Source organism: Protopterus annectens, chromosome 5.part0, assembly GCF_019279795.1.
Source record: "Protopterus annectens isolate FY-2018-M chromosome 5.part0, PAN1.0, whole genome shotgun sequence".
NCBI lineage: Eukaryota > Metazoa > Chordata > Ceratodontiformes > Protopteridae > Protopterus > Protopterus annectens.
Window position 1 is genome coordinate 1,166,302,026 of NC_056735.1, and position 23,493 is coordinate 1,166,325,518.

The 23,493-nt window shown below is 38.5% G+C and overlaps 1 protein-coding gene across 3 annotated transcripts in view; it reads right to left on the reverse strand.

Annotated features, from left to right (window-relative positions):
- Positions 1–23,493, reverse strand: part of LOC122801571 — a 906,449-nt gene that overhangs the window by 227,810 nt on the left and 655,146 nt on the right. For all 3 annotated transcript variants that reach the window (XM_044071011.1, XM_044071013.1, XM_044071012.1), the window contains one exon: positions 5,357–5,463. In XM_044071011.1, coding sequence (XP_043926946.1) covers positions 5,357–5,463 — 107 coding nt within the window. The remainder of the gene's footprint in view (positions 1–5,356; positions 5,464–23,493) is intronic.

Below are 23,493 nucleotides of genomic sequence, written 5' to 3' on the forward strand. Positions count from 1 at the left end.
CACCACCAAAGCATCTACAGGCACACCCTTTGTGAGAAACTCCTTCTGGGGGGGGGCTGACAAAAATTTATTGGGCCTCGCAGGCACCGGTTCCACAGAATCAGGGTGTTCCCACGCCCTTCGAGAAACCAAATCAAGGAGTTCATCGAAGAGCGGAGACACCCAGGAGGCAGAAGGCTGGGCCCCAAAGGCCTTGAGGAAGACTGACTCCTCAGCTGAAGGGGTTTTGGCTTGCCAGTCACCTCTCTGTCTCAGAATCTCCAAGATATCTGAGAAGGAGATATCATCCGAAGATGATTTGGGGGACCCTTCTGCGTCATCGAGGTCAGTATCCGATGTAACAGACTCATCTTGGGAGTCTACGTGCTTCCTCTTACACAATTTCTTCCGTGGGGGTTCGTCCGAAGCAGTTTCGGACGGACCACCCGGAAGAAGGGAACACCCGATGGGGGTACCCTCAGGCCCTGGGGCCCCGCTGCCGGGGAGCTGCAACACAACAGAGGCACCAGTCTCCAAATCTAGGGACGGTGAGGTAGAATCTTGCTGAACCGGCAAAGGCATGGCCAGCACGCTCCTCATGGCCTCAAAGGCCGGACCTCCAGAATCCAAGGAGGTCACTGGTCTAGAGGCCACGATGGCACTGGGAATTCCAGCAGCCGATGCTCCGAGAGGAAGACTAGGCACCGAAGCACCCAATCCCAAAGTGTTCCCCTCGGGCCCGGCTGAAGAGGTCGCAGTACCAAACCCAGAACCGGAGGACAGGGTAGGAAGCACAGTCGGAACCGAGAGACCTCGAAGGGGTCTCTGCTCCGACCGTATGGCTCCGCTTTGCTCCACCACCACCGACTCCAACGGCTCCGAGGAGGTTGGAGGAGGAATCGAATGTGTTGGAGGGGGGATCGGCTCCGAAGCTAACTGTGCTGGAGCCGAGACCAATTTAGTAAACACTGGAGATTGGAATAGCCTCTGTAAAACCCTATCCAGGTCCGAATCTGAAAGTCTCGATGATTTAGAGGAGGTAGACAATCGAGAAGACTTTCCTCTCGGCTCCGAGAGAAGGGGACCGGCTCCGAAACGGCTCCAATGCTATCGGCGCCGGCTCCACCACAGCATGGACCACCATCGGCACCGAAGGAGCCTTCTTCGGAGCCGAGGGGGAAGAGTCTGAGCTGCACACTTCCACCGGCTCCGAAGCCATTGGAACCGATGGAGGTGATTCACCTCTCGATACTCCAACTTGCGGCTCCGAAGGCAATGGAGCCGAGGTAGGAGGTATCGAGGCAGACCCTTCGACCCTCGGCCCCGAAGTCAGTGGAGCTGAGGAAGAAGAGGTCAATTTTGTCTTTTTAGAAGTCGGCTCCGATGGACTTGTCGGAGCCGACGATCTTTTCTTTTTGGAAGCAACAGGTAGATCCAAGGCTTCCTCAAAAGAAGGTTTGATAAGCCCTTTCAATATTAATTTGTTCTTGCGTTCTTGAAGAACTCTAGATGAGAACGCATGACAGACGCTACAAGTCTCTTGCAGATGTTTCGGCCCCAAACAATAAACACATACTGAATGACTGTCTGTAATGGACATTTTATATTTGCACCGAGTGCATTTTTTAAAACCTGACTTTTGTTCCTTAGACATGATACAGGCCACAACAAGTACAAACTCTAAGGAAATCTTACTCTACCACAACAAGTATAGCACTATACACAAATTGAGCCAACTGAAAAGCACGAGACACACTGGCGCGAGTACTGGTAAAAGTTTACCTCACAACAATTTGAAACAAGTTAAATGGCCCAAAGCCCTCTAATTTAAATGGGCTTTGCCCAAAAAACAACTAACCAAAAGTTAATAAAACCTAATAGCACTCAAAGGTAGGGCAAAGGCCCTCTAACTTAAACGGGCCTTACCCGACTGAACAAATTAAATTTTTTGGAAACAAGCACTCAACAAAAAAACAATAAGAAATAGTAAGAAATAGCTGTTAAAACAGCTGTTTGGTTAATATAGACAAAAATTCCCTAGGTCAAGGACCAATAAGGTAAAAAGAACCACTTAGCTCCAGCCAAGTCGAGACCACGTCCAGCTTGTTAAGCGGCAAACGAGATCTGGGGAAGCAGGTGTAGTGCATCCTGGGATAGGGAGTAGCCCAGCCAATGAGAGACTTCGTGCTAGTGTATTAGTTGCCGAGTCGGAGCCGATGGATCGGCTCCGAACCCATCTGTTGTGAATGTAGGCGAGATAGGATCCCATTACATCAATACTTTCAGCCTTGATATCACATTGTTGATTTACAGGTGATAAGGAAATAGACCTTTTGCAAAATATCAAATGTAGTGCCCATTCTAAGAAGATAAACGCTACTTTAAATATATTTGTGATAATAGTGGTACAATATAAATGAAGCAATGACCCAAATATAAGAACTTTTGCACCATGGATGAAGACAACAAAAGGGCAGATTAGTGTGAAATAAATCACTGTGCTTTCTAAAAATCACTGGCTACTTAGGAAACACACAGCACTGGAGAATATATATTATGTTCCTATATGCAGACTGCAAGTCTGAAATAGTTTAAATAATGCTACTCCTCCTTTTAACCTGGCATAGTTTCCTTACACATGATAAATTTGTGAAGTGCAAACAATCTCTTCCAAATGGTTGAAATGAATGCCATTATTTTTCTGTCAGGTCAAACTTTTGCTTTACTGCATTAATAAAACATAAAAATATTTGATAAAATGCAGCAGAATTATGTGGAACCAGTTCATTCTACTTACTGAAGATAACAAGCTGTAACTCCGCTACATTTATGTTTTAAATGAGCTGCCATTCAGAGGTAGTAAACATTTAACAACTAATAAAGCAGCACTTTGAAGCTACCAGTTAGCTCATACATTACTTTATGAGACAAGACCTTTCTCAGATAAGAAATATCAATAATATGCAGTAGGAACTTTCAGAATAATCACAATTAGAATTAATCTGTTCAGTCATCTTGGCTACGTTAAGTCTCTTACTCGGAGTGCAAGTTCAGTTTGTACGAGAACTGGAACTCAAGGAAAGGTCAAAACTATGAGAAATTCAGTGTACTCTATACTCCACACTTATTATAATCAACTGAAGGATTATTGCACCTTGGGGGCACAGGGTAAGGTGAAAAAGTACAATTAATTTTATTTTAGCCACTTTCTATGGTCCTTGTGACATTCTAGCTCCTGCTTGACATCCTTTGCCCTACTCTATGAAGCCTATAGGATGTTTAGTGCATGACAAACAGATGGACCTTTGGCAGAGCAGATATTATTCTTTAACTATTTGGTTACTGATACGGTATTTGTTTCCATTTTCTACTCCTTGAAGCTTGGAGAGGAAATGCATTAAACTGGTGGAAAGTGTGTAGTGATAGGATACCTAGATGATTAAGGGGGTTGTAAGCATGAGATATGAAGAAGGTATGAAGGCACTGTACATACACACATTGGAGAAAAGAAAGAAGCAAACATGGGAAGCACAATATAGGCATAATGTAAGTCAGATAAGAATAGGTTAAGAAGAAAAAAGTAACACAGGTAGTATATTATAGCAATAACCCACGCCTGGGTGTGGGTAATGCGGGATTTAACCACAGTTGGCGTGGTTTGGTCCCGAGCGAAGCCGAGGACCAAACAAAGACAACCATGGTTAAATCCCACATTACCCACACCCAGAAGTGGTTATTACTATTATTAATGACATTATTTAAGAAAAGAAATAATTACTTTTCTTAAATAATGGCATTGTATAATGCCTCTTTGCTGCCCTTCTGCAGCTGTCTGGTATTCCGCGGCAGTTCTGATGTACTGAGCATGCCTACGCAGTACATCAGAGCTGTGGGCAAAAGCAACGGAGAACGCAAGATCTCTGTTGCTTTTTACTGTTTCGCTATGTTAAATGGGTTTAACATAGCGAGGCAGCTTTAAAATAAGCAACGGAGATCTCCGTTACTTATTTTAAAGCTGTCTCTATGTTAAACCCATTTAATATAGCGAACAGGTTTAAAAAAGCAACGGAGATCGCAAGATCTCCTTGCTTTTTACACACTGTGTCGCTATGTTAAAGGGGTTTAACATAGCGAGACAGCTTTAAAAAAAGCAACGGAGATCTGCGTTGCTTTTTTTAAACCTGTGTCGCTATGTTAAACTCTTTTAACATAGCGAGACAGTGTTTTATACTAACGGAAAAAGTCCGGGCGACCGGACCTTTTTCCGTTAGTATATTGAGGGATTTACAATGGGCACGCTGGTTGGGCTGGCCAATCAGCATGCACGTTTTAGAGGAAGAATTGTATAATAAGCTACATCCTATAGTCCCTGACTGAACTCCCTCAGGCTCCATTTGCATAACGTGTGACCCTGAGAAAGTTACTTAAGTTGGATTGAGCTGTGGGTTGCCCTTAAAAAAGACAGTTATGTCCCTTGACCTTACCCAGTTAACAAACAGAAAAAGACAGAAAGTGAAAACTTTCATTTTATACAACAGTCAGAAAATTCAAATAACTGCCAGAGAAAATGGTGGCATATAGGACAGCAGATGCCTCTGAATTTGGCATGACTAGGAGATAATTAACAAGAGGTTCAGCTCTGTAAAGGACTAGTTGCATTACATTGTTGGAGTTTGACAACTTTTAGTCTTCTATCATCTCATTCACATGGACTTGAGAGCTGCTCGGTCATGAGGAATGTTTTTTAAACACCTTTATTACAATTATCACTTAAGACATAGGCAAACATACATTAACAGAAAAGATATAAAACCATTTTAATATTTGTTTCCATTTAAATACAATACACATCACATGTATTTTCTTTGCTACTATCATCAGTCCAACATTACAGAAAATGACTAAATTCCTGCCTTCCCTTAAACCTCACTCCTCCTCCTAAATATTATTATGCATGTATTGTTCCCACAATTTCCATTTACTTCTATGTGATTTGCTCTTTCACTTTTCTAAAGATCCCTCTTCCAATTCTTTTATCTCTTTTGTAGCATTCAGTACCTCAAATACAGTTGGTGTAGATTTTGACTTCCATTTTCTAGTCATTGTTTTTTTGGCAGCCACCAGAACTAAACTTAATAAGGTCTTACTGCATCTAGACAATTGATATCCTGTAGCCCAACTCAAAAGTATCATTTCTTTAGTTACAACCATTTGCTCACCCAATGTGTGTGATAAGAGTACTCTGTAGGGAATTTTTAAAAACTGCCAACTCATTACACTGCCAAAACAACTCATGAGGAATGTTTTGTGATAATACTAAAACATAAAATATGTGCACTTTGCACTACTTGCAAATAATACATTTTCTATATACTACCTTCTTTTCTCTGTTTGAGTGCTTCCAGTATCTCGTTGCCACTTAGGTCTCCAACTGAATTATCTTCTAGATCCAGTTCAATTAAATGCTTAGAGTCCTTGATTAACCTGCAATGTATTAATAAAAACAAGAAACATTCATAAAACAATAAGATGGTGTGTAAGAGGGTTTATATTATCTTCCATTCCAAATAAATCCTATAAACATAAATCAAGTTGTGGCAATACATTTTATTCAGAATAGGTTTAGCATCTTATTGAGATTACACAAAAGCAAATCTAAAATGGAAGACAGCAATGGCTAACCTATATACATATACAAACTACAAAATCAGCAGCTCCTCAGCTTAGGTGGTATATCTTGGAATATTATTCCAATCACAATGCATACCTTGTAAATGACAATTATATCCTTGAAGAATTCTTTCTTTCATCATTTAAATGACAGCTCAGATTGTCACACCCCTAGAAAGGTTTTGTCTTGTGACAATAACTTCCAAATTTCCACATTTAGTAATTTTACTTTAAATATAACAGTACTATATTCATATAGGATTTGTTATACACAGGTTCATAAGCACAATAGCAGTTGGTCCGGTCTAACTGCACTCCTCCTACAGTATAGTTTGTTTACATTAAAACATTTACAAACAAAACTCAATTATGCTTTCTTAGCTCAAGAAGAAATAAGCAATTGTAGCATGTTTGTGTCTTTCGGCTTTTCCCGGTTAGGGGTCGCCACAGCGGAACTCTGGTCCGCTAATGATTGGCAGTAGATTTTTACATACTGGCTTGCCGGGCCTAACGCACAACCTTCAATGAAGGAACGCCCATTCATGCATGTCGCTACACAGAAGACGCTCTAACTGAGCATTGAATGGGCAACATCTAACTGTGAGGTGACAACACTACCGCAGCACCAATGTCTGAAATAATATCAGAGAATGCAAATATTCTTTTTGGCCTAGCTTGCTAAGAAACAATGTCTAAAATAATTCCACTTGAGGAAATCCATTCTGACACTTACAAACATACATACAAATATTTCAGACATGGGCAATAATGCACTTCTAGCCTGCCAATATACCAAAACACCTATTCTCATAATAAGTGTTCAGGTTGTTTTTAAAAAAATATCTAAGCTAGTACTTGCTTAATGTGATTTGGTAGTCTATTCCATGCATCAGCTACTCTCCCAGAAAACCAATTTATATGGTTCTCATTCCTATAGAATCTTCTGCATAGGTTGTCTGATGACTCTCTACTATTTTTGATAACCCCAAACATTCCCAGAGGTAGTTGTCTCTAAATGCCCTACATATCTTAATAAGGTATCCTCTTAAATATCTATGAGACACTGTACAAGTTCAGATATTTTAGTCTTTCATAATAACTTAAATGTTCACAGCCATGGATGCCCTTGGCACATTTTCACCATACTCTTTCCAATTTACTCATGCTTGTTTTCTTATAAGATTTTCATATTGTTATTCCATATTCAAGTCTGGGTCTAATGTAATGACCTACAATGATTTCATTATTTTTGATTTCCTAGACATTATATATCTTTATACACAACATATAGCTCTATAAAAAGACATTATGTACTCACAATAGCGTTCCATCTGTGTTGTCCATTTTCATTCTTCCTCAACGGAGGAGTTTGGATCCGACCCCTTGGATCCGACTCAGCCATTCCTAAAGCTCATGGCAACCAAACACTCTCAAGCTTCTCCCTTACTCAAGTATCTCAGATCTCTTTGTTTGCTGATTTTACCAGAAAAAATATTTGTAGTCAAATAGGAAGAATACTATATCTGGAGCTCCATATAAAGGACAGTGATGTCCTTTAACCACTCATTCTTCCAGGATTCAAAGGATGGGGGTTGGTAGGTGGGGAGTTGAGGAAGAATGAAAATGGACAACACAGATGGAACGTTATGATGATTACATAACTTCTTTAGCTGATGTTGTCCATTTTCATTCTCTCCTCAGCTGATGGGAGAGAGTCCCCAACTACCTAAGATCCCAGGTGGACTCAAGGAAGGATATTCCTGAGCACAGTTAAGAGGAGACCAGATCCAATTTGTAATGAGCAACAAAGGTACAGGAAGCCCAAGTTGCTGCTGTGCATATATCATCCATGGACATTCTAGATTGAAATACTGAAGAAATCACCATGGATGTAGTGGAATGGGCCTGTAATGGTTTTGGTAAGGTAATACCCAATTTGTTATAAATAAATGAAAAACAATCAGTCAGCCACCTGGTTAAAGTTACTTTGGCAACTGGCTTTCCCAATTTTACTTCTGCAAATTAGATAAACAATTGGTCAGTTTTTCTGATGTCATTTGTTCTATGTAGGTAAAAACATAATTGCCTGTGAACATCCAATAAATGTAACATGTATTCAACCTTGTTAGCAAATTTAGGAAAGAAAACTGGCAAATTAATGGACTTATTGATATTAGATTCTGACATCACCTTAGGAAGAAAGGATGTCTTATTTCATAATGTACCTCTATCCTTGTGAAAATTCAAGTATGGAGCTTTTGAGGGCAATTTTTGAATGTCAGAATTCATCTGGCAGAAGTAATGGCTACCAGAAAAAATGTCTTCCAAGAAAGGTATGTAAGGTCCCACTTAGCTGCTGGTTCAAAGGGGGAATGAGTAAGTGCCTGCAATATAAGATTTAGGTCCCATGGGGGAGTAGGGTCTTTAAAAAGAGGTCTTAGAAGAAGAATGCCTCACAAAAAGGATTTGCAGAGCTTATGAGAAGCAACATAAGAACCCTCAAGTCCAATGTGAAAATTCGATATTGCTGCTAAATGAACATTAACTGTTGAGGAACTAGCTCCTTCTTTAAAAAGTAGGGCCAAAAATTCAAGTATGTTATAAATGGTAGCTGAAAAAGGATCAACATTATTTTGATGAGTCCAGTAAACAAACCTTTTCCATTTACTGGAGTAGAGTTTTTGTGTAGAGGGCTTATGGGAAGATAAAAGTATATGTCAGACAGGTGAAGACAGCATACGTTGCCTAGCTATTAATGGAACTGGAGAAGCCAGGCGGTCAGCCTGATGTTTGATATGTCTGGATGAATCATGCCTGTTAGGTGAGACAGGAGGTCTGGAATCAGATCCAGAATCCAAGGTTGGTGAAGTCAGTAAAGCCAAAGGCGCAATGAGGATGACTTTGCTCTTCAACATGGCAGCTTTCTGTAGGAATTTTGGGATTAGAAGAATTGGTGTGTAAGTGTAAAGTAGACTAGGTAGCCAGCCCTGATTTCCCCTGTGGGGGGGAACTAGGACAAAATAGCTGTTGCATTTGCTGTTTAGGTGAGAAGCAAAAAGATTGCAACAAGGCTGGCCACACTGATGGAAAATCATTTTCTGTTATGTTCTTGTTGAGAGACCACTTGTAAGGTAGAATAATCCACCTGCTCAGCTTGTCTGCTATCACATTAGACTTCCCCAGAATGTGTATGGCTATGAGAAAGCAGTTGGATGAGATCACCTGTTGCCACACTCTGAGAACTGCTCGGCACAAGGGATATGATCTGGTTCCTCTTTGTTTGTTGATGTACCAAACTACTGACATATTATCCATTTGAACTGCAATTGTCCCCAAAGGGAGAACATTCTGAAGGGCCTGCAACACTAAAAACACTGCTCTCATTTCTAGAACATTGATATGCAAGTTGGCCTCTTCGGGGGACCAAGTACCAGAAAGCGCCCCCCCCCCTCCAACTGGGAAGCATCAGTGGTCACTATGGCCTTGGACTGAGGGTGAATGAACAGACAGCCTTGTAGAATCTGGTCTGATTGAATCCACCACTTGAGATACCGCTTGCATGTGGATGATTCGTACTGGAGTAGACATAGGTTAGCAATGTATCAACCATTGTGTTGCTAGCATCCACTGTAGAATCCTCATGTAAAATCTGACTAAAGATACTAGTGTCATTGCCACTGAAATTGATCCTAGAGCTTGAAGGACCAAGTGGGCTGAAATCTTGGTACTGTAGATTATTTTTCTGACCTGTGATCTTATAGTCTGAACCTTTGACAAAGGCAGTGAGGCTATAATTGACTTTGTGTTGAACAGTGCTCCTATAATTTCTAAAGTTTGAGTTGGTTCCATTTGAAACTTTTTGTAGTTTATGGTTATCTCCAGATAAGAACATGTCTGGAGAACCTGATCTCTTGCCTTTATTAATTGATGCCTAGTCTGGGAGGTAATGAGACAGTTGTCTAGGTATGGAAACACCCAGAATCCTTGCAGTCTCAAGTGAGCTGTTAACTACTGCCATACATTTGGTAAACATCCTGGGTGCTATGGTGAGACCAAAGGGCAGAAACCTGAAATGGTAATGACTGGCTCCCAGCTGAAAGCATAAAACCTTTCTGGATTGCCTGTTCATCTTTATGCAACAGTATGCATCCTGAGGGTCTATCGAACACATCCAGTCATCCTTGCCCAGAAAAGGAAGAATGGACTGAACCATGACCATCCAGAACTTAGTCTGTCAAACTGACTTGTTTAGGTTGGATTACACTTTTTTCTAGCAGCTTGCTATAGATATAAATTCCCAAGTTTAAAACACTTATCTGCTCGAGAGTAGCGGTCACCACATCTTTCACGTAAAATGAAAAATGAGATCTGAGGTACTTGGGGTAGGTGCGTTATGGGTAAGGGAGAAGCTCAAGAGTTTTTGGTTGCCAAGAGCTTTAGCAATGGCCGAGTCAGATCCAAGGGGTCAGATCCAAACCCATCGGTTGAGGATAAAAATGAAACTTGAAAACATCAGATCTATCACTAACCAATTGGTTGATATGAATAGAATAACTCAAAGCTGGCTCTACCTATATACACAAGCCCTTAACTGAAATTACTGTTTAAATCACTTTGTGCTGCATTATTCATCTTTTTATCTATGTCTCCCAAATGTCATATGCTTCATTTTGATGTATTTATCAGCATATTATTTTCCAGTACCCAAATGGTCAATTTAGTCAAATTATTTTGCAGACATGCCCTATCTGTAACACATGTAATCAGTTTATCCATTTTCACATCATCTGCATACAGACAGTAGAACACTTCAGATTAAAAAGATAAATCTGAAAGATACAGTCTAAAGAAGTATGGGCCTAGGACTGAGCCCTTTGGGACACCCTGACTGTAACCCAGAATTTCACCTGTCCAATTGTTGTATGATACTTGCCATGTCCTATTTGTAAGCCATGCTTCTATCCATCTTATCATGAGTACATCAATACTTAGATGTTCTAATTTAATTATTTTAATTATTTTATTATTTTTATTTTTATTTTACATTTGTTTACTGGGAAAGTCCAACTGGACTTAAGAGATAAGCGCCATAAAAAAAATGACAGAACCACATTATTTAGTTAGTTAGTTATTTGCATTTGTTTATCAAGAAGGTCCACTAGGCCAAGGTGAGCCCATTTTCAGTGGAGGCCCAGGGAGAAAGGCTCCACACTAAAATTAACAAAACACAATATGAACTTAACACAATAGAGGACTTACAGTGCACAATACATGATATTATACAGTAACATAGATCATTGTGGTCAGTACAACCAAATAGAAGGGTTGCAGTTGAGCATTTACAGTCATTGTAAAGTTTTACTTATAGTAATAAGGGTGTTTATACAAACAGAATATACATTTCATGATTATTAACACCTAGAGGTTATAGGCATGAGTAGTTAGTAAATTTAGAAGGTAGTGCAAGCAGGTCAGTTGTTTGGAAATTAAGAGATATAAAAGTTGTGTAAGAGTACAGATAGAATGAGGTATGGTGGTATAGAGTAGAGAGTATGGTTTTGGCACATGTGCACTGCCAGAGAGGAAAAGTGTAATCGAAGAGACTTCTTAAAGACAGCTGGATTGTTAATGGTTCTGATTGATGGTGGGAGGGTACGCCATAGTTTTGAGACAGTAAGACAGTAAAAAGTGTAAAGCATCTGACCAGCTGAAAGATTTGTTTTTTCAACTTTGAGCAGTAGTTTGTTTCCAGGCCTAAGAGGTCTATTTGGGTACATACAATGGTTAAACAAAAGGACAAGTTATTACATTAGCTAATATAGGTAAAAATCACATTTGAGATTTTGTATAATTTCAGTACTGTGCATTTTTGTAAAAAAAAAATAATAATAGAGTATTATTTAACAACAATCAGAAGGATATGTAATTAAAATATATATAGAGGTAGAAATCACATAAAACAATCTTTATAATTTCAGTAACATGCTTTATATAACAGTCATAGTCCCTAAACATACAGTGTAAAATATGACAGCAAACTTAGACTTTGACGGAACACATTTGAGATACGAAATTCAGGGGAGGTAAGTGTTTTGAAGTAATCTTTACCAGATCAAGGCTGATTAGCAAAAGGTTGAGTGTTCTTGTCCTAGACTGCTACAAGAGCATGACCAAGTTTTGGTTAAACGTGCTTTAAGCATCTCTTTATTTAGTTATTACAGAAGTAGTTTTTATGTTTATTGGGAGAGAATTTCATTGTTTAGCTATGCAGTGAGAGTAAAGAGCTTCTCCACCAGTGTTGTTAGCTTTAGTTATCATTAGTAGTGATTTCTTGTTAGAATGAAGGACTCAGTTGGCAGAGTATGGTTGCAGGATGTTAAGAAGGGTGGGAGTTTTGTTCGGTTGGTAATTGGTGAACTATGGACAGTTAGTTGTAGACCAGGAGGTTGGGCAATTCTAATCAATTGAGTTTTCTTAGTGCTAGGAAATGGTGAGATCTGTAAGTAGATTTAGAGACAAACCTTGCAATTTTACTGTAGCAAGTTTCAAGTTTTCTTCAATATGATTTCTTGATATTGGTGAGTATTGGAGAGGCATATAGAAGTGTGGAGACTAGATGAGTTCTAGTTATGGTAGCTTTTGTGTTATCTGTGAGGATTTTTTTGTGTTTATAGAGTAATCTAAGTTTTTTATGAACCTTTTTTATGTGTAAGTCAGATTTCGTGTTACAATCTATGATAACTCCAAGAAGCTTGGTATGGGTCACGGGTGAAACAATTGTGTTGTCTGTTGATGATATATAAAAGGATGAGGGAGGGGAATTGGATTTAGTGGCTTGGAAAAACACGAGCTTTGTCTTATTGGGGTTAGGAATGAGCTGAACATTAGCTAGACATGATTCTACCTCAGAGAATGATTGTTGGGTTATATACTGAAGTTGTTGGAGTGTGAAAGCAGTGCATATCTGGGTGGAATCATCTGCATACTGGACTAAGGAAGCAAATGTGGTAGCAGTGTGTAGTAGGTCATTAGTGAAGAGGAGGGGCCCCAGGATGGAACCTTGAGGCACTTCTTGAGTGACTGGTAGGAGGGATGAGAGATTATGCTGCCATTTAACTGCTTGCTGTCATCTGGCTAAATAGTCCTGGAACCATGTTATAGTGATCTGGCTCAGACAGAGACTAGATAGAACTGAAATAAGATTATTATGTGAAACAGTATTGAAAGTCTTGTCTTGATAGAGAAATATGGATGAAGCTATTTTACCTTCATTTCTGTGATGATTTACTGTGTTAGTAAAGTCCATCAAAGCAGTGGTAGTGCTACGTTTTGGCCAAAAACCATGCTGGATATTAGCAAGAAGATTGTTAGTCAGGAGATAGTTAAGTAATTGAGTAATTGAGAATGAATGCATCTTTTCTAAGATAATAAATATTGCAGAACATTTGCTTAAAAGGTAGACCTAAAGTATAATTTTGTACAGAATATATGGGAGATAAGATTGCAATGGGGCAGTAGTTAGATAGTTCTGTAGAACTCCCACCTTTATGCAATGGAGTAACGTGTGATATTTTCCAAATGGGTGGAACCTTTTGTTCAGAGATGGATCTATTAATGAGAATGATATTGGGTAGGAGATGGCTTCAGCAGAGACTTTAAGATATTCAGCTGGTAATTAATCTGATGCTAGTGATGTTGGTTTTAATTTTTTTTAGGTATTTTTTTATAGTATCAGTGGAGACAGGCTGAAATGAAAAGTTGTTGTTGTTCTGGTTAGATTTTAAGCTGTGAGCATATGGTGTAGAACATTTGTTATTAGTAAGGGCCACTATGGTTTCTGTGAAATATTTATTAAATTGTATTTCTATACTGTCTCTAATGTTGTTGGTTGATGGGGAAGGAGTGCTGACTTGTCCTGGTCGTAGAATGTTTTTATTGTAGACCACAATTTTTGAGGATTTTTTCTTGGCATTTGATTTGGCTAGTACTGTAGAGATTTATTTTGTCCTGTCTGATTTATGTTTTGGTTTGTTACACAGTTCAAAATAAATCTGTTTATTTGTTGATGTTTTGTTGGTTTTCCACTTTTCCCAAGCTTTATCCCTTGTTTTTAGTAGGGATCTTGTTTCTTTAGTTAACCAGAGTGCCTGGTTGGATTTTACTCTTATTGTCCTAGGTGGTGCAAGGTTGTCTAGAATCCTAAGGAATATGAAATTGAAGAATTCTATGGCTTCCTGCAGTTGTAGTAACTTAAGAGGTGACCAGTTACAGTGTTTTAGGGTGGATATGAAATCAGTAGGGGAGAAATTTATTTTGTTACAAATCTGTTTATATATATGGATTTTGGTTGGATCAATGCGACGTCTGAGTAAATGGGTTGGATAGTCGTCACTAAGGGTGTCTGGGAGACACCCAGACAGTAGTGAGGATATGGGTCTGTTAGTCTGTGTCCAATCCAAAATGGACTGCCTCTTAGAAGTTTTGTCAGCTCTGTTATGGAATTTAATTAGCTGAGTAAATCCGTGAAGATTTGTGTGGTTGGTTGGCTTAAGAAAATCACATGTATTTGACTCAATGTTGAAATCACACATTAAGATGGTTTCTTGTGTGAAGGTGCTAGATGTCCACTGGAGTTTGTGTTCTACTGTGGCAAGATTGTTACCTGGAGGAATGTTGACTCCTATTAAGTTAAGGTGTTTTGTAATGTTAAGTATTAGTTTAGTAAACATTATTTCAGAACTGTGGAAGTCAGGGATGGATTGATTGTTGAGCACTAGATTAAGATATTTTTGAAAAGAATAGCTATACCGCCTCCTTTTTTGTTTGGCCTGTCTACCCTAAGGATGCTATATCCTGGAGGTGTTATTTCATTATTACTGATGTGTGGCTTTAACCAAATCTCAGTTATTAAGGCAATCTCAGGTGAGTATAGGGCTATAGTTGCATGTAATTCTTGTACCTTGTGAAGTATACTTCTGATATTTAGATTAATGATCAAAGTTTTGTATAAGATCACATCAAATGCTTAAGTTAAATTAACATAAATGCTATCACCACACAATTTATCATTTAGAAGTATTATATTGTTATAGAACATCATATTACAGATGGTTATGGCTCTATTTTCAATATATGCATATTGATATATGGTATCAAGTCCCAACATCTCCAATTCTGACAATAATTTATCCAATATGACGTTCTCTATAATTTTTCTACAATATGAAAGCTAATTTATGGCACTATATAACTCTGAGGTTGTCCTACTACTCCCCTTTCCTTTAAAGATTTAACAAGTGCATATCTCCAATCTTAAGGAATCTCCACATATTTAAATGAACTAATGAATAACAGATATAATGGTACTGTAAGTTCAGGCAGAAAGTCAGTAGACATTGACCTAACACTTTGTTCTATATGTGATTTATAAAAAATATGGGCTTGTGCTTTGTTTGGGTCCAGTTTGCATAGTTCTTTTTCAATATAATCTAATTTAATTTCAGTATCTGAGATTATCTGGATTTAACTAGGACAATTTATAACCCCCCTTTGTGAAGCCAAACTGCTTTACATAGGCTTTTGTAAAGATATTTATAATCTGTTGTGTCTGAGAATAAATTTTAGAATCTACACACAGTTTATCAATCTGTAGGTCTTTACTCATACCACAGCTTATCTATAAAATGGTTTATCATTATGTTCAATATCTTTATATAAATATAATTTTAAATTTTTTCTTGATCTTGTCTCTTACTACGTTTAATTTGTTTGTCTTGTTTATCTCAGTTTTCAAAATCATAGTTTGACCTCTTTTCCATTTCATATATTTTTATTCTCCTCTCAATCAAGTATCTTATTCTTGCAGACATATAACCTCCTGACATTGTGTGCTGTGTGGAGTTTGCATGTCCTCTCTGTAGTCATATGGATTTCCTCTGGGTGCTCCAGTTTTCTCTCACATTCCAAAAACATGCAGTAGGTGGATTGGACACTCTAAACTGGCCGTAGGTGTGAATGTGCATGCGAGTAAGTGGTACAGATGAACTACCATAGCAGAGCTAGCCACCTGGCAGTGTAAACCTTGGCTCAAGATGATTTTCACTGTTGAAGTGACACCCAGACCCTATGTGCAAAATGGGAAAAGGGGGTTGAGGATGGATGGATGGATGGATGGATGGATGGATGGATGGATGGATGGATGGATGAATTGTGTGTCTAGATCCTGATGTTAAACATTTTTTTTAATTTAAACAACTTCTCTTTCAAAACTTACCACATTCCTTCTACAGTTTTTCTACTGAATGCATCACTCCAATTAGTTTTACATTGTGACTGTTTTGCTTCCATATAATCTGTTATTAATCTTCTGTGCATTGGTTTAGATTTCGTTTTGGCAGAATTATATAGCAATAATTTTACCTGACATGAAGTAACAGTAATTTATTTAAGAACACAATGTCTAGCATGTTCTGGTCCCTGGTGGGCTTTTTTTGCAATCTAAAGCAATTGTTCCTGAACATACTTTAAAAATAATTTCCTGACTAATGTTGTTGAACCAATATTATTCCAGTCTGTTTCTGGTGCATTTAAGTCCCCAACCACTATTATTCAGCTGTCCTGTGTTTCATGCAAGAAATGTATGAATTCCTCTAGGTCATCAGCACTTGAATTTGGTGGTTTATACACTTCAACAATTGTTATGTGTTTAAGGGTTTGTCTTTATTGTCAAAGTTACACAATCTATAGTATTGGTGTTATCATCAAACATGTAATAATAATTGGTCTCATAACAATCTTTAATCGCTATTATAACATTTTCACCGGATTTTTTGTTAGAATGTCTGTTAGAATAAAAACATTTATACCTTGACAGAGCTTGTTTCCAGTCATTGTTCTTTAAACATATTTCACACAATAACATCAATCTTCTGGGAACATAACAAACTTCCCAATAAAAAAAAACATTATTACTAATGCTCCTAGCATTAACAACGAGCAGAGATGTATCAAATGTTTCTACGTGTGCACTGTTACATTTTCAACCTGGCAAAAATCCTATATTGTGTTTGTCAAATATTGCAATATACCTGCTGCAAGACTTCTGTTCAGTGGTTTTCACAAGTGCATGCCATCTTGTCTAAATACATGTGTGCCCGGAATTAGTCTTGGATGTTCTACACATTTCCATTTTTTTCATGTAGGGATTTACTCAAAAAAATATTTTCATTCAATGACCTGACTCTCCTTTCTATATATGATTTGTGAAAAATATGTCCTAACATCTAAACAAGCTATGCTATGAGGACTGTAAGTTTGTATTAATAGTTAGCGAGTCCACGCGGATGAGATCATTTGTACCAACATGAATAAAAATAGATCTATACCTCCTTACATTAAGTTTTTCTAAGGCTTTTCTCACATCCTGTATTTTTACACCTAGAAACCATAATACTATCCAATGTTCATTATCTTCTCTGCAAATGTAAGTATCAGTTCCTCTTTTAACTGAATTTCAAATTAATTACATAATTTCTAACCAGATCTGAGGATTCTTCAAGTTCTAATTCAATAATGTCAATTGTTACAAAGGAATGAGTTTTGTCACCATTAGCCTTACCAGTCCAACTGTTTTTACTGTTTATTACATTTCTAACCATACAATTCTCCTCCAGTTAGCTTTGTGCGTCCACAAAAATATGCCTTTGGGAGGATATTGTTATCTTTGCTAACATGACTGGCTGAAATTTTGTAGATATTTGTGGATGGTTGTGGATTGTCCTGTGTTGTATATGCCAGCATAACTAGCTATAATTTTGTGGATGGGTTTATGTTTTTTGATTGTTACTTTGACTTATGTAAGATGTTTGCAGTGTTCTTCTGTCTGACCAAATGTATATGTTTTTAAAAAAAGAATTCTGAATGTAGGTTATGCCAGTCAGCTGACCTAGATGTGATGTCATCATGTGCTAGTGCTGAAAGGAATATAATCTCCACAGCAGCTGTTTTGTTTACTTTCTAAAGTCTGACATGATAGAGTAGAATTCTCATAACAGCTTTCTGTGGCTTATAAAAAAATTCTGCTATAAAATCAGGTTCTAAGTCAGGTACAGTATAGTAGTTCAGTAGTCGTTGTACTTGTCAGTTGTTCCTTTCCAGAACAACAGTTATCACTCAGAGTTTTCCAGAGCTGTTCAGCAGAAATAGTAGGAGTTGCTATTCCAGTTGCTGAGGACCAGACAACAGCCAAAAGAGTGGACATATTCTTATTTTGCCTTGCAGAAGTAAGAGTATCACCTTGCCTTGCTGAGTTAATTAGATTAGACAGCGACAATTAATCTTGGACAGTTAGGGATCTACAGTTCGATAGTTTGAGTTTTTCTACAATCAGTGTGAAACCTATCCTACAGTGTTATTTTCATAATCCCTGTGTGTGAAACTCTGTGGTTTATTGGAATCAGTTTATTCAGTGCATATATGTCTTAAAGCATTTTACTCATTAAATATTTTACTACTTTGTATTGTGGCTGGTTATTTAGAAATTACTTTTAATAATCTGGGAGTGTTTATGGTTATTGGGATAACACCAGGGCCACTCTGAAAAGCCTTGCTGCTTGGATTACATGCTACTGTTTATAACTGAAGACGTATTTTGAAGGGTATTGTGGTATTTGATGGATGGCAGCAATCTACCTTGGAATTTGGGAAAGAGGACATAGCAGGTAAATCTGTATCAGGTTTTCCAGAGAGTGTTTGTATGTGTGAATATCAAATATTTAAGAGTGAGTGTGTCAAATACCTAGAATTATTATGCAATAGAATATTATTCCAGTCTGATTCTGGTACATTTAAGTCCCCACTCATTATTATTCATCTTCCCTGTGTTTCATGCAAGAAATGTATGAATTCCTCTAGGTCATCAGCACTTGAATTGGTGGTCTATACACTTCAACAATTGTTATATGTTTAAGGGTTTGTCTTTATTGTCATATTACACAATCTACAGTACTGGAGTTATCATCGAACATATAATAATCATTGGTCTCATAACAATCTTTAATCCCTATCATAACATCTTCACCTGATTTTTTGTTAGAATGTGTTACAATAAAAGCATTTATACCCCGACTGAATTGGTTTCCAGTCATTGTTCTTTAACCATATTTCATACAATAACAACATCAATCTTGTGGGAACATCACAAACTCCCCAATAAAAAAAAAAACTTTATTACTAATGCTTCCAGCATTAACAACCATCACAGATGCATCAAATGTTTCTATATGTGCACTGTTAAATTTTCAACCTGGAAAAAATCCTATATTGTGTTTGTCAAATGCTGCAATATATCTGCTGCAAAATCTATTTTCTGTGGTCTTCACAAGTACACGACATCCTGTCTAAATACATGAGTACTCAAAATTAGTTTTAGATGCTCTACACATTTCTTTTTTTTTCCATGTAGGTATTAACACAAAAAAAATCTTTTCATTCAGCGAACTGACTCTCCTTTCTATATGTGATTTGTGAAAAAATTGTCCTAACACCGGAACAAGCTATGCTATCTAAGAGGACTGTAAGTTTGTACTAACAGTCAGCGGGTCCATGCAGATGAGATCATTTGTACCAACATGAATAAAAACAGATCTATATTTCCTTACACTAAGTTGTTCTAAGGTTTTTCTCCCATCCTATATTTTTACACCTAGAAACCAGAACACTATTCAATATTCATTATTCTCTCTGCAAATGTAAGTATCAGTTCCTCTATTAACTGAATCTCCAATTACATAATTTCTAACTAGATCTGAAGAATCTCCAAGTTCTAATTCAATAATATCAATTGTTACAAAGAAATGATCTTTGTCACCATTTATCTTATTAATGCAATTGTTTTTACTGTTTATTACATTTACAGGCATACAATTCTCATCCAGCTAGTTTTGTACATCCACAAAAATATGGCATTGTGAGGATATTAGATATTGTTAACTTTGCTAGCATGACTGGCTGAAGTTTTGTAAATACTAGTGGATGGTTGTGGATTGCTCCGTGTTGTATATGCCAGCATAACTAGCTATAACTTTGTGGATGGGTTTATGTTTTTTGATTGTTACTTTGATTTATGTAAGATGTTTGAATCAAGGAGTGTTCTTCTGCCTGACCAAATGTACATGTTTTTAAAAAATAGAATTCTGAATATAGGTTATGCCAGTCAGCTGACCTAGATGTGATGTCATCATGTGCCAGTGCTGAAAGGAATAGCATCTCCACAGCAGCTGTTTTGTTTAATGTCTAAAGTCTGATATGACAGAGTAGAATTCTCGTAACAGCTTTCTGTGACTTTAAAAAAAATGTTGATATAAAAGCTGGTTCTGAGTCAGTTAAACTGTAGTAGTTCAGTAGCTGTACTTGTCAGTTGTTGTTTTCCAGATCAATAGTTATCACTCAGAGTTCTCCAGAGGTGTTCAGCATTAATAGCAGGAGTTGCTATTCCAGTCATTGAGGACCAGACAACAGCCTAAAGACTGGACATATTATTATTTTGCCTTGTAAAAGTAACAGCATCATCTTGCCTTGTTGAGATAATTAGATTAGACAGAGACAATTAATCTTTAGACAGCTAGGGATCTACAGTTAGATAGCTAGAGTTTTTCTACAATCAGTATGAAACCTATCCTACAGTGTTATCTTCATAATTCCTGTCTGTGAATTCTGTGGTTTATTGGAATCAGTTATTCAGTGTATATATGTTTAAATCATTTTATTTATTAAATATTTTACTACCTTTTATTGTGGCTGGTTATTTGGAAAGTACTTTTAATAACCTGAGAGTGTTTATGCTTATTGGTATAACACCAGGGCCACTCCAAAAAGCCTTTCTGCTTGGATTACATGGTCAACATTATAGTACACCCTTTATATCAATATAATTGAACACCCCTTTTGAAGGGTACTGTGGTATTTAACAGATGGCAGCAATCTACCTTGTAATTTGGGAAAGAGGACATAGCAAGTAAATCTGTATCTGGCTTTCCCAAGAGTGTTTGTATGTGTGAATATCAAATATTTAGGAGTGAGTGTGTCAAATACCTAGAACTGGGACACAGTGCTCTGTAGGGGATAGTGTGAAGATTCATTTGGAGACTTGGAGTGAAGCATATAGTCCAGTCCCAGGTTTGTAGCCTGTTCCCAGTGTACTCTTAGTGGGAATTGTGTACTTCTATGTCTGCTTTCAGTGCACTACTTTACTGGAGACAGTGGTGAGGATTGAGGCTCCTTAGTTATTGCCCCGGGTTTAAGTGGGGTCATCACATTATTTAGTGCCAGAAGTGTGGGATTTTAACTGAGCTTTAGTAGCCTGTGGGTAATTGTCACTGAGGTGTGCACTCTCGACAGCCATAAGATATACATATAGAGTTTCATTTCACAACAGTTCTAATTATTTTTTAGTCAGTTTAGTGAGGGAGAGCAGGCAAAGATGTTAGTAGAGAATTATAGCAAGCTGACAAGGAACCAGTTGGCTAAGGTGTGTGAAGCCAAAGGACTAGTGCATGTCAACCTGACTAAGGAAGCAATGACCTCAGCTTTAGTCGCAGCAGAAGAGCAGATCAACAGCTGGGAGGATATCCAGTTTGGCTTTGGGGATAAGCAGCTTTCCTGGATAAGACAGTGTACCTTTTCTTCAGAGGACTTAAAAATTAATTTGGAGTTAAAAAGACTTGAACTGGAGACTGAAGAAAGGGAGAGACAGCATTAATTTGAACTGGAAGTCAAATGTTTGGAGCCTGATGAGAGACAGGGTCAGTAAGAACTGTGACTTTAAGAGATGGAAGCTGAAGAAAATGAGAGCAAGGACAGCATGAAAAGGAGCTTCTAACCCTTCAACTGGGTCATGGAGGTAATGGGGAAGGGCATGACTGAACCACAGAAGCCATAAAGGTCAGTAAACCTTTTCCTCACTACAGGAAGGGAGATGACTTTGATAGTTTTATTTATATATTTGAGAGGGTATATAAACAATATGATGTTGACCATAGGCTCTGTATATGGTTCGTGACCCCCTTACTCCAAGGTAAAGCTGTTAATGCAATTGCAAAACTATCTGATATTGATTGTTTGAATTACGCTCGTGTAAAACAGTGTTTACTTGACTGCTTTAAATTAAGTCCTGAAATGTATAGAAAAAAGATACAAGGCAGATTAAAGTGCATGTGATTACACTGCTGATTTAAGTACTTACTTTCACAGGTGGGTGAATGGGTTTCAGGTCACCACTTTTGAAGGACTGGCAGACCGTTTGATGAGGGAACAAGCTCTCAGAACTTTGCCTGAGGGCATGAGGATCTAGTTGGCAGACTGAGACTGTAACTCTGCAAATGAGTTGAGGAGAAAAGGGGATCTCTACCTGGCAAGTAGAACATCAATGCATAACAAAAGGATACCCAGTGCTGCATGTGGACATAAGGGAACCCATGGGGGGCAGACAAAAGTACTCCAACAGAGTTCCAGAGTTCACAGTAACAGGGGAAGCCACTAGTTCAAGCACACAGTTAGGATCAGGGATTAGATGTTTCAAATGTAAACAGAGGAGTCATGTAGCATACAAATGTCCATTGAAGCAAGGTGAGAAACAAAAGGTGAGGGAGCCAGCAAGTGGGAATGACAGAATGCCAGTGATAAGTTGTCTTGAAATAACAGAGGTGCCAAATTATAAACACAATTTGTATCCTATCTCAGTGGATGGAAGACAGACCACTGCTAAGAGAGACACAGCTTCTGATATAACCATTGTGAGGCCTGCAGTGGTTAAGGAGGACCAGTGTTTGCTTGGGCAGTCGACACCAGTCAGAACTTTGGGTGTGACCCCATTCCAAATACCTCTGGCCAGGGTTCATCTTGATTGGGAGGGTGGAAAAGAGAACAAGCAGGTAGGTGTGTTTGAGGATATCCCTGCAGATGTTTTAATAGGGAATGATTTTGATAGTGTAGTACCTTGTGTGGATGCAGTGACATGCAGTCAAGCTTGGAGACAGGCACGTAGGTCTGGTTGCCTGGAGAGACTCAGACAGATCCAATGCCTGAAGCTGGGGCCGGTGATATCGTTACTTTAGGGAGGGAGCTACCTTGTAGCAGTGAGCCTGAAGGTGAACCTCAGCTGCTGGTAGGTACTGGTGTTCCTGTGGACATGGTGACTGCAAGGACAGAGGTGAGTGGTGGTATCCAGGCTGATAGTGAGGCACTGCTAACAGAGGATACTAGGCTTCCTGTGGAAGGAGAGGTAGGAGGGGTCATGAAAGTAGAGTTGAGACAGGAACAGCTTTCAGACTTTACCTTACATGGCTTGAGGGAGGTAGCTAAGGAGGCACGTGATGCTCAAGAAAAAGGGAAGTCTGTATGCTGCAACAGAGACTGGACCCCTGAGGGAGTGCTAGAAGGCAAGGTAATATGCCAGTTGGTAGAGCTCAGAGCCCACCATCTGGTACCTCTAACACATCTCACATTTGAACATTATGTAGCGGCAGTGGTCAGAAAAGCCTTTTATTTGGTTCATTTCATAAGTAAAGGGATTTCATCCAGAAAAAAAGGAGGTTAATACCTTCATCTTGACTGGGAGGCTGTAAATGGAACAAGCAGGAGGGTGTGTTTGAGGATGTCCCTGCAGATGTCTTAACAGGGAATGATTTTGATAGTGTAGTACCTTGTGTGCATGCAGTGACAAGCAGTCAAGCTTGAAGACAGGCACATAGGTCTGGTAGCCTGGGGGAGACCCAGACAAATCCTATGCCTGAAGCTGGGGCTGGTGATGTGGTTTCTTCAGGGAGGGTGCTACCTTGTAGCAGTAAG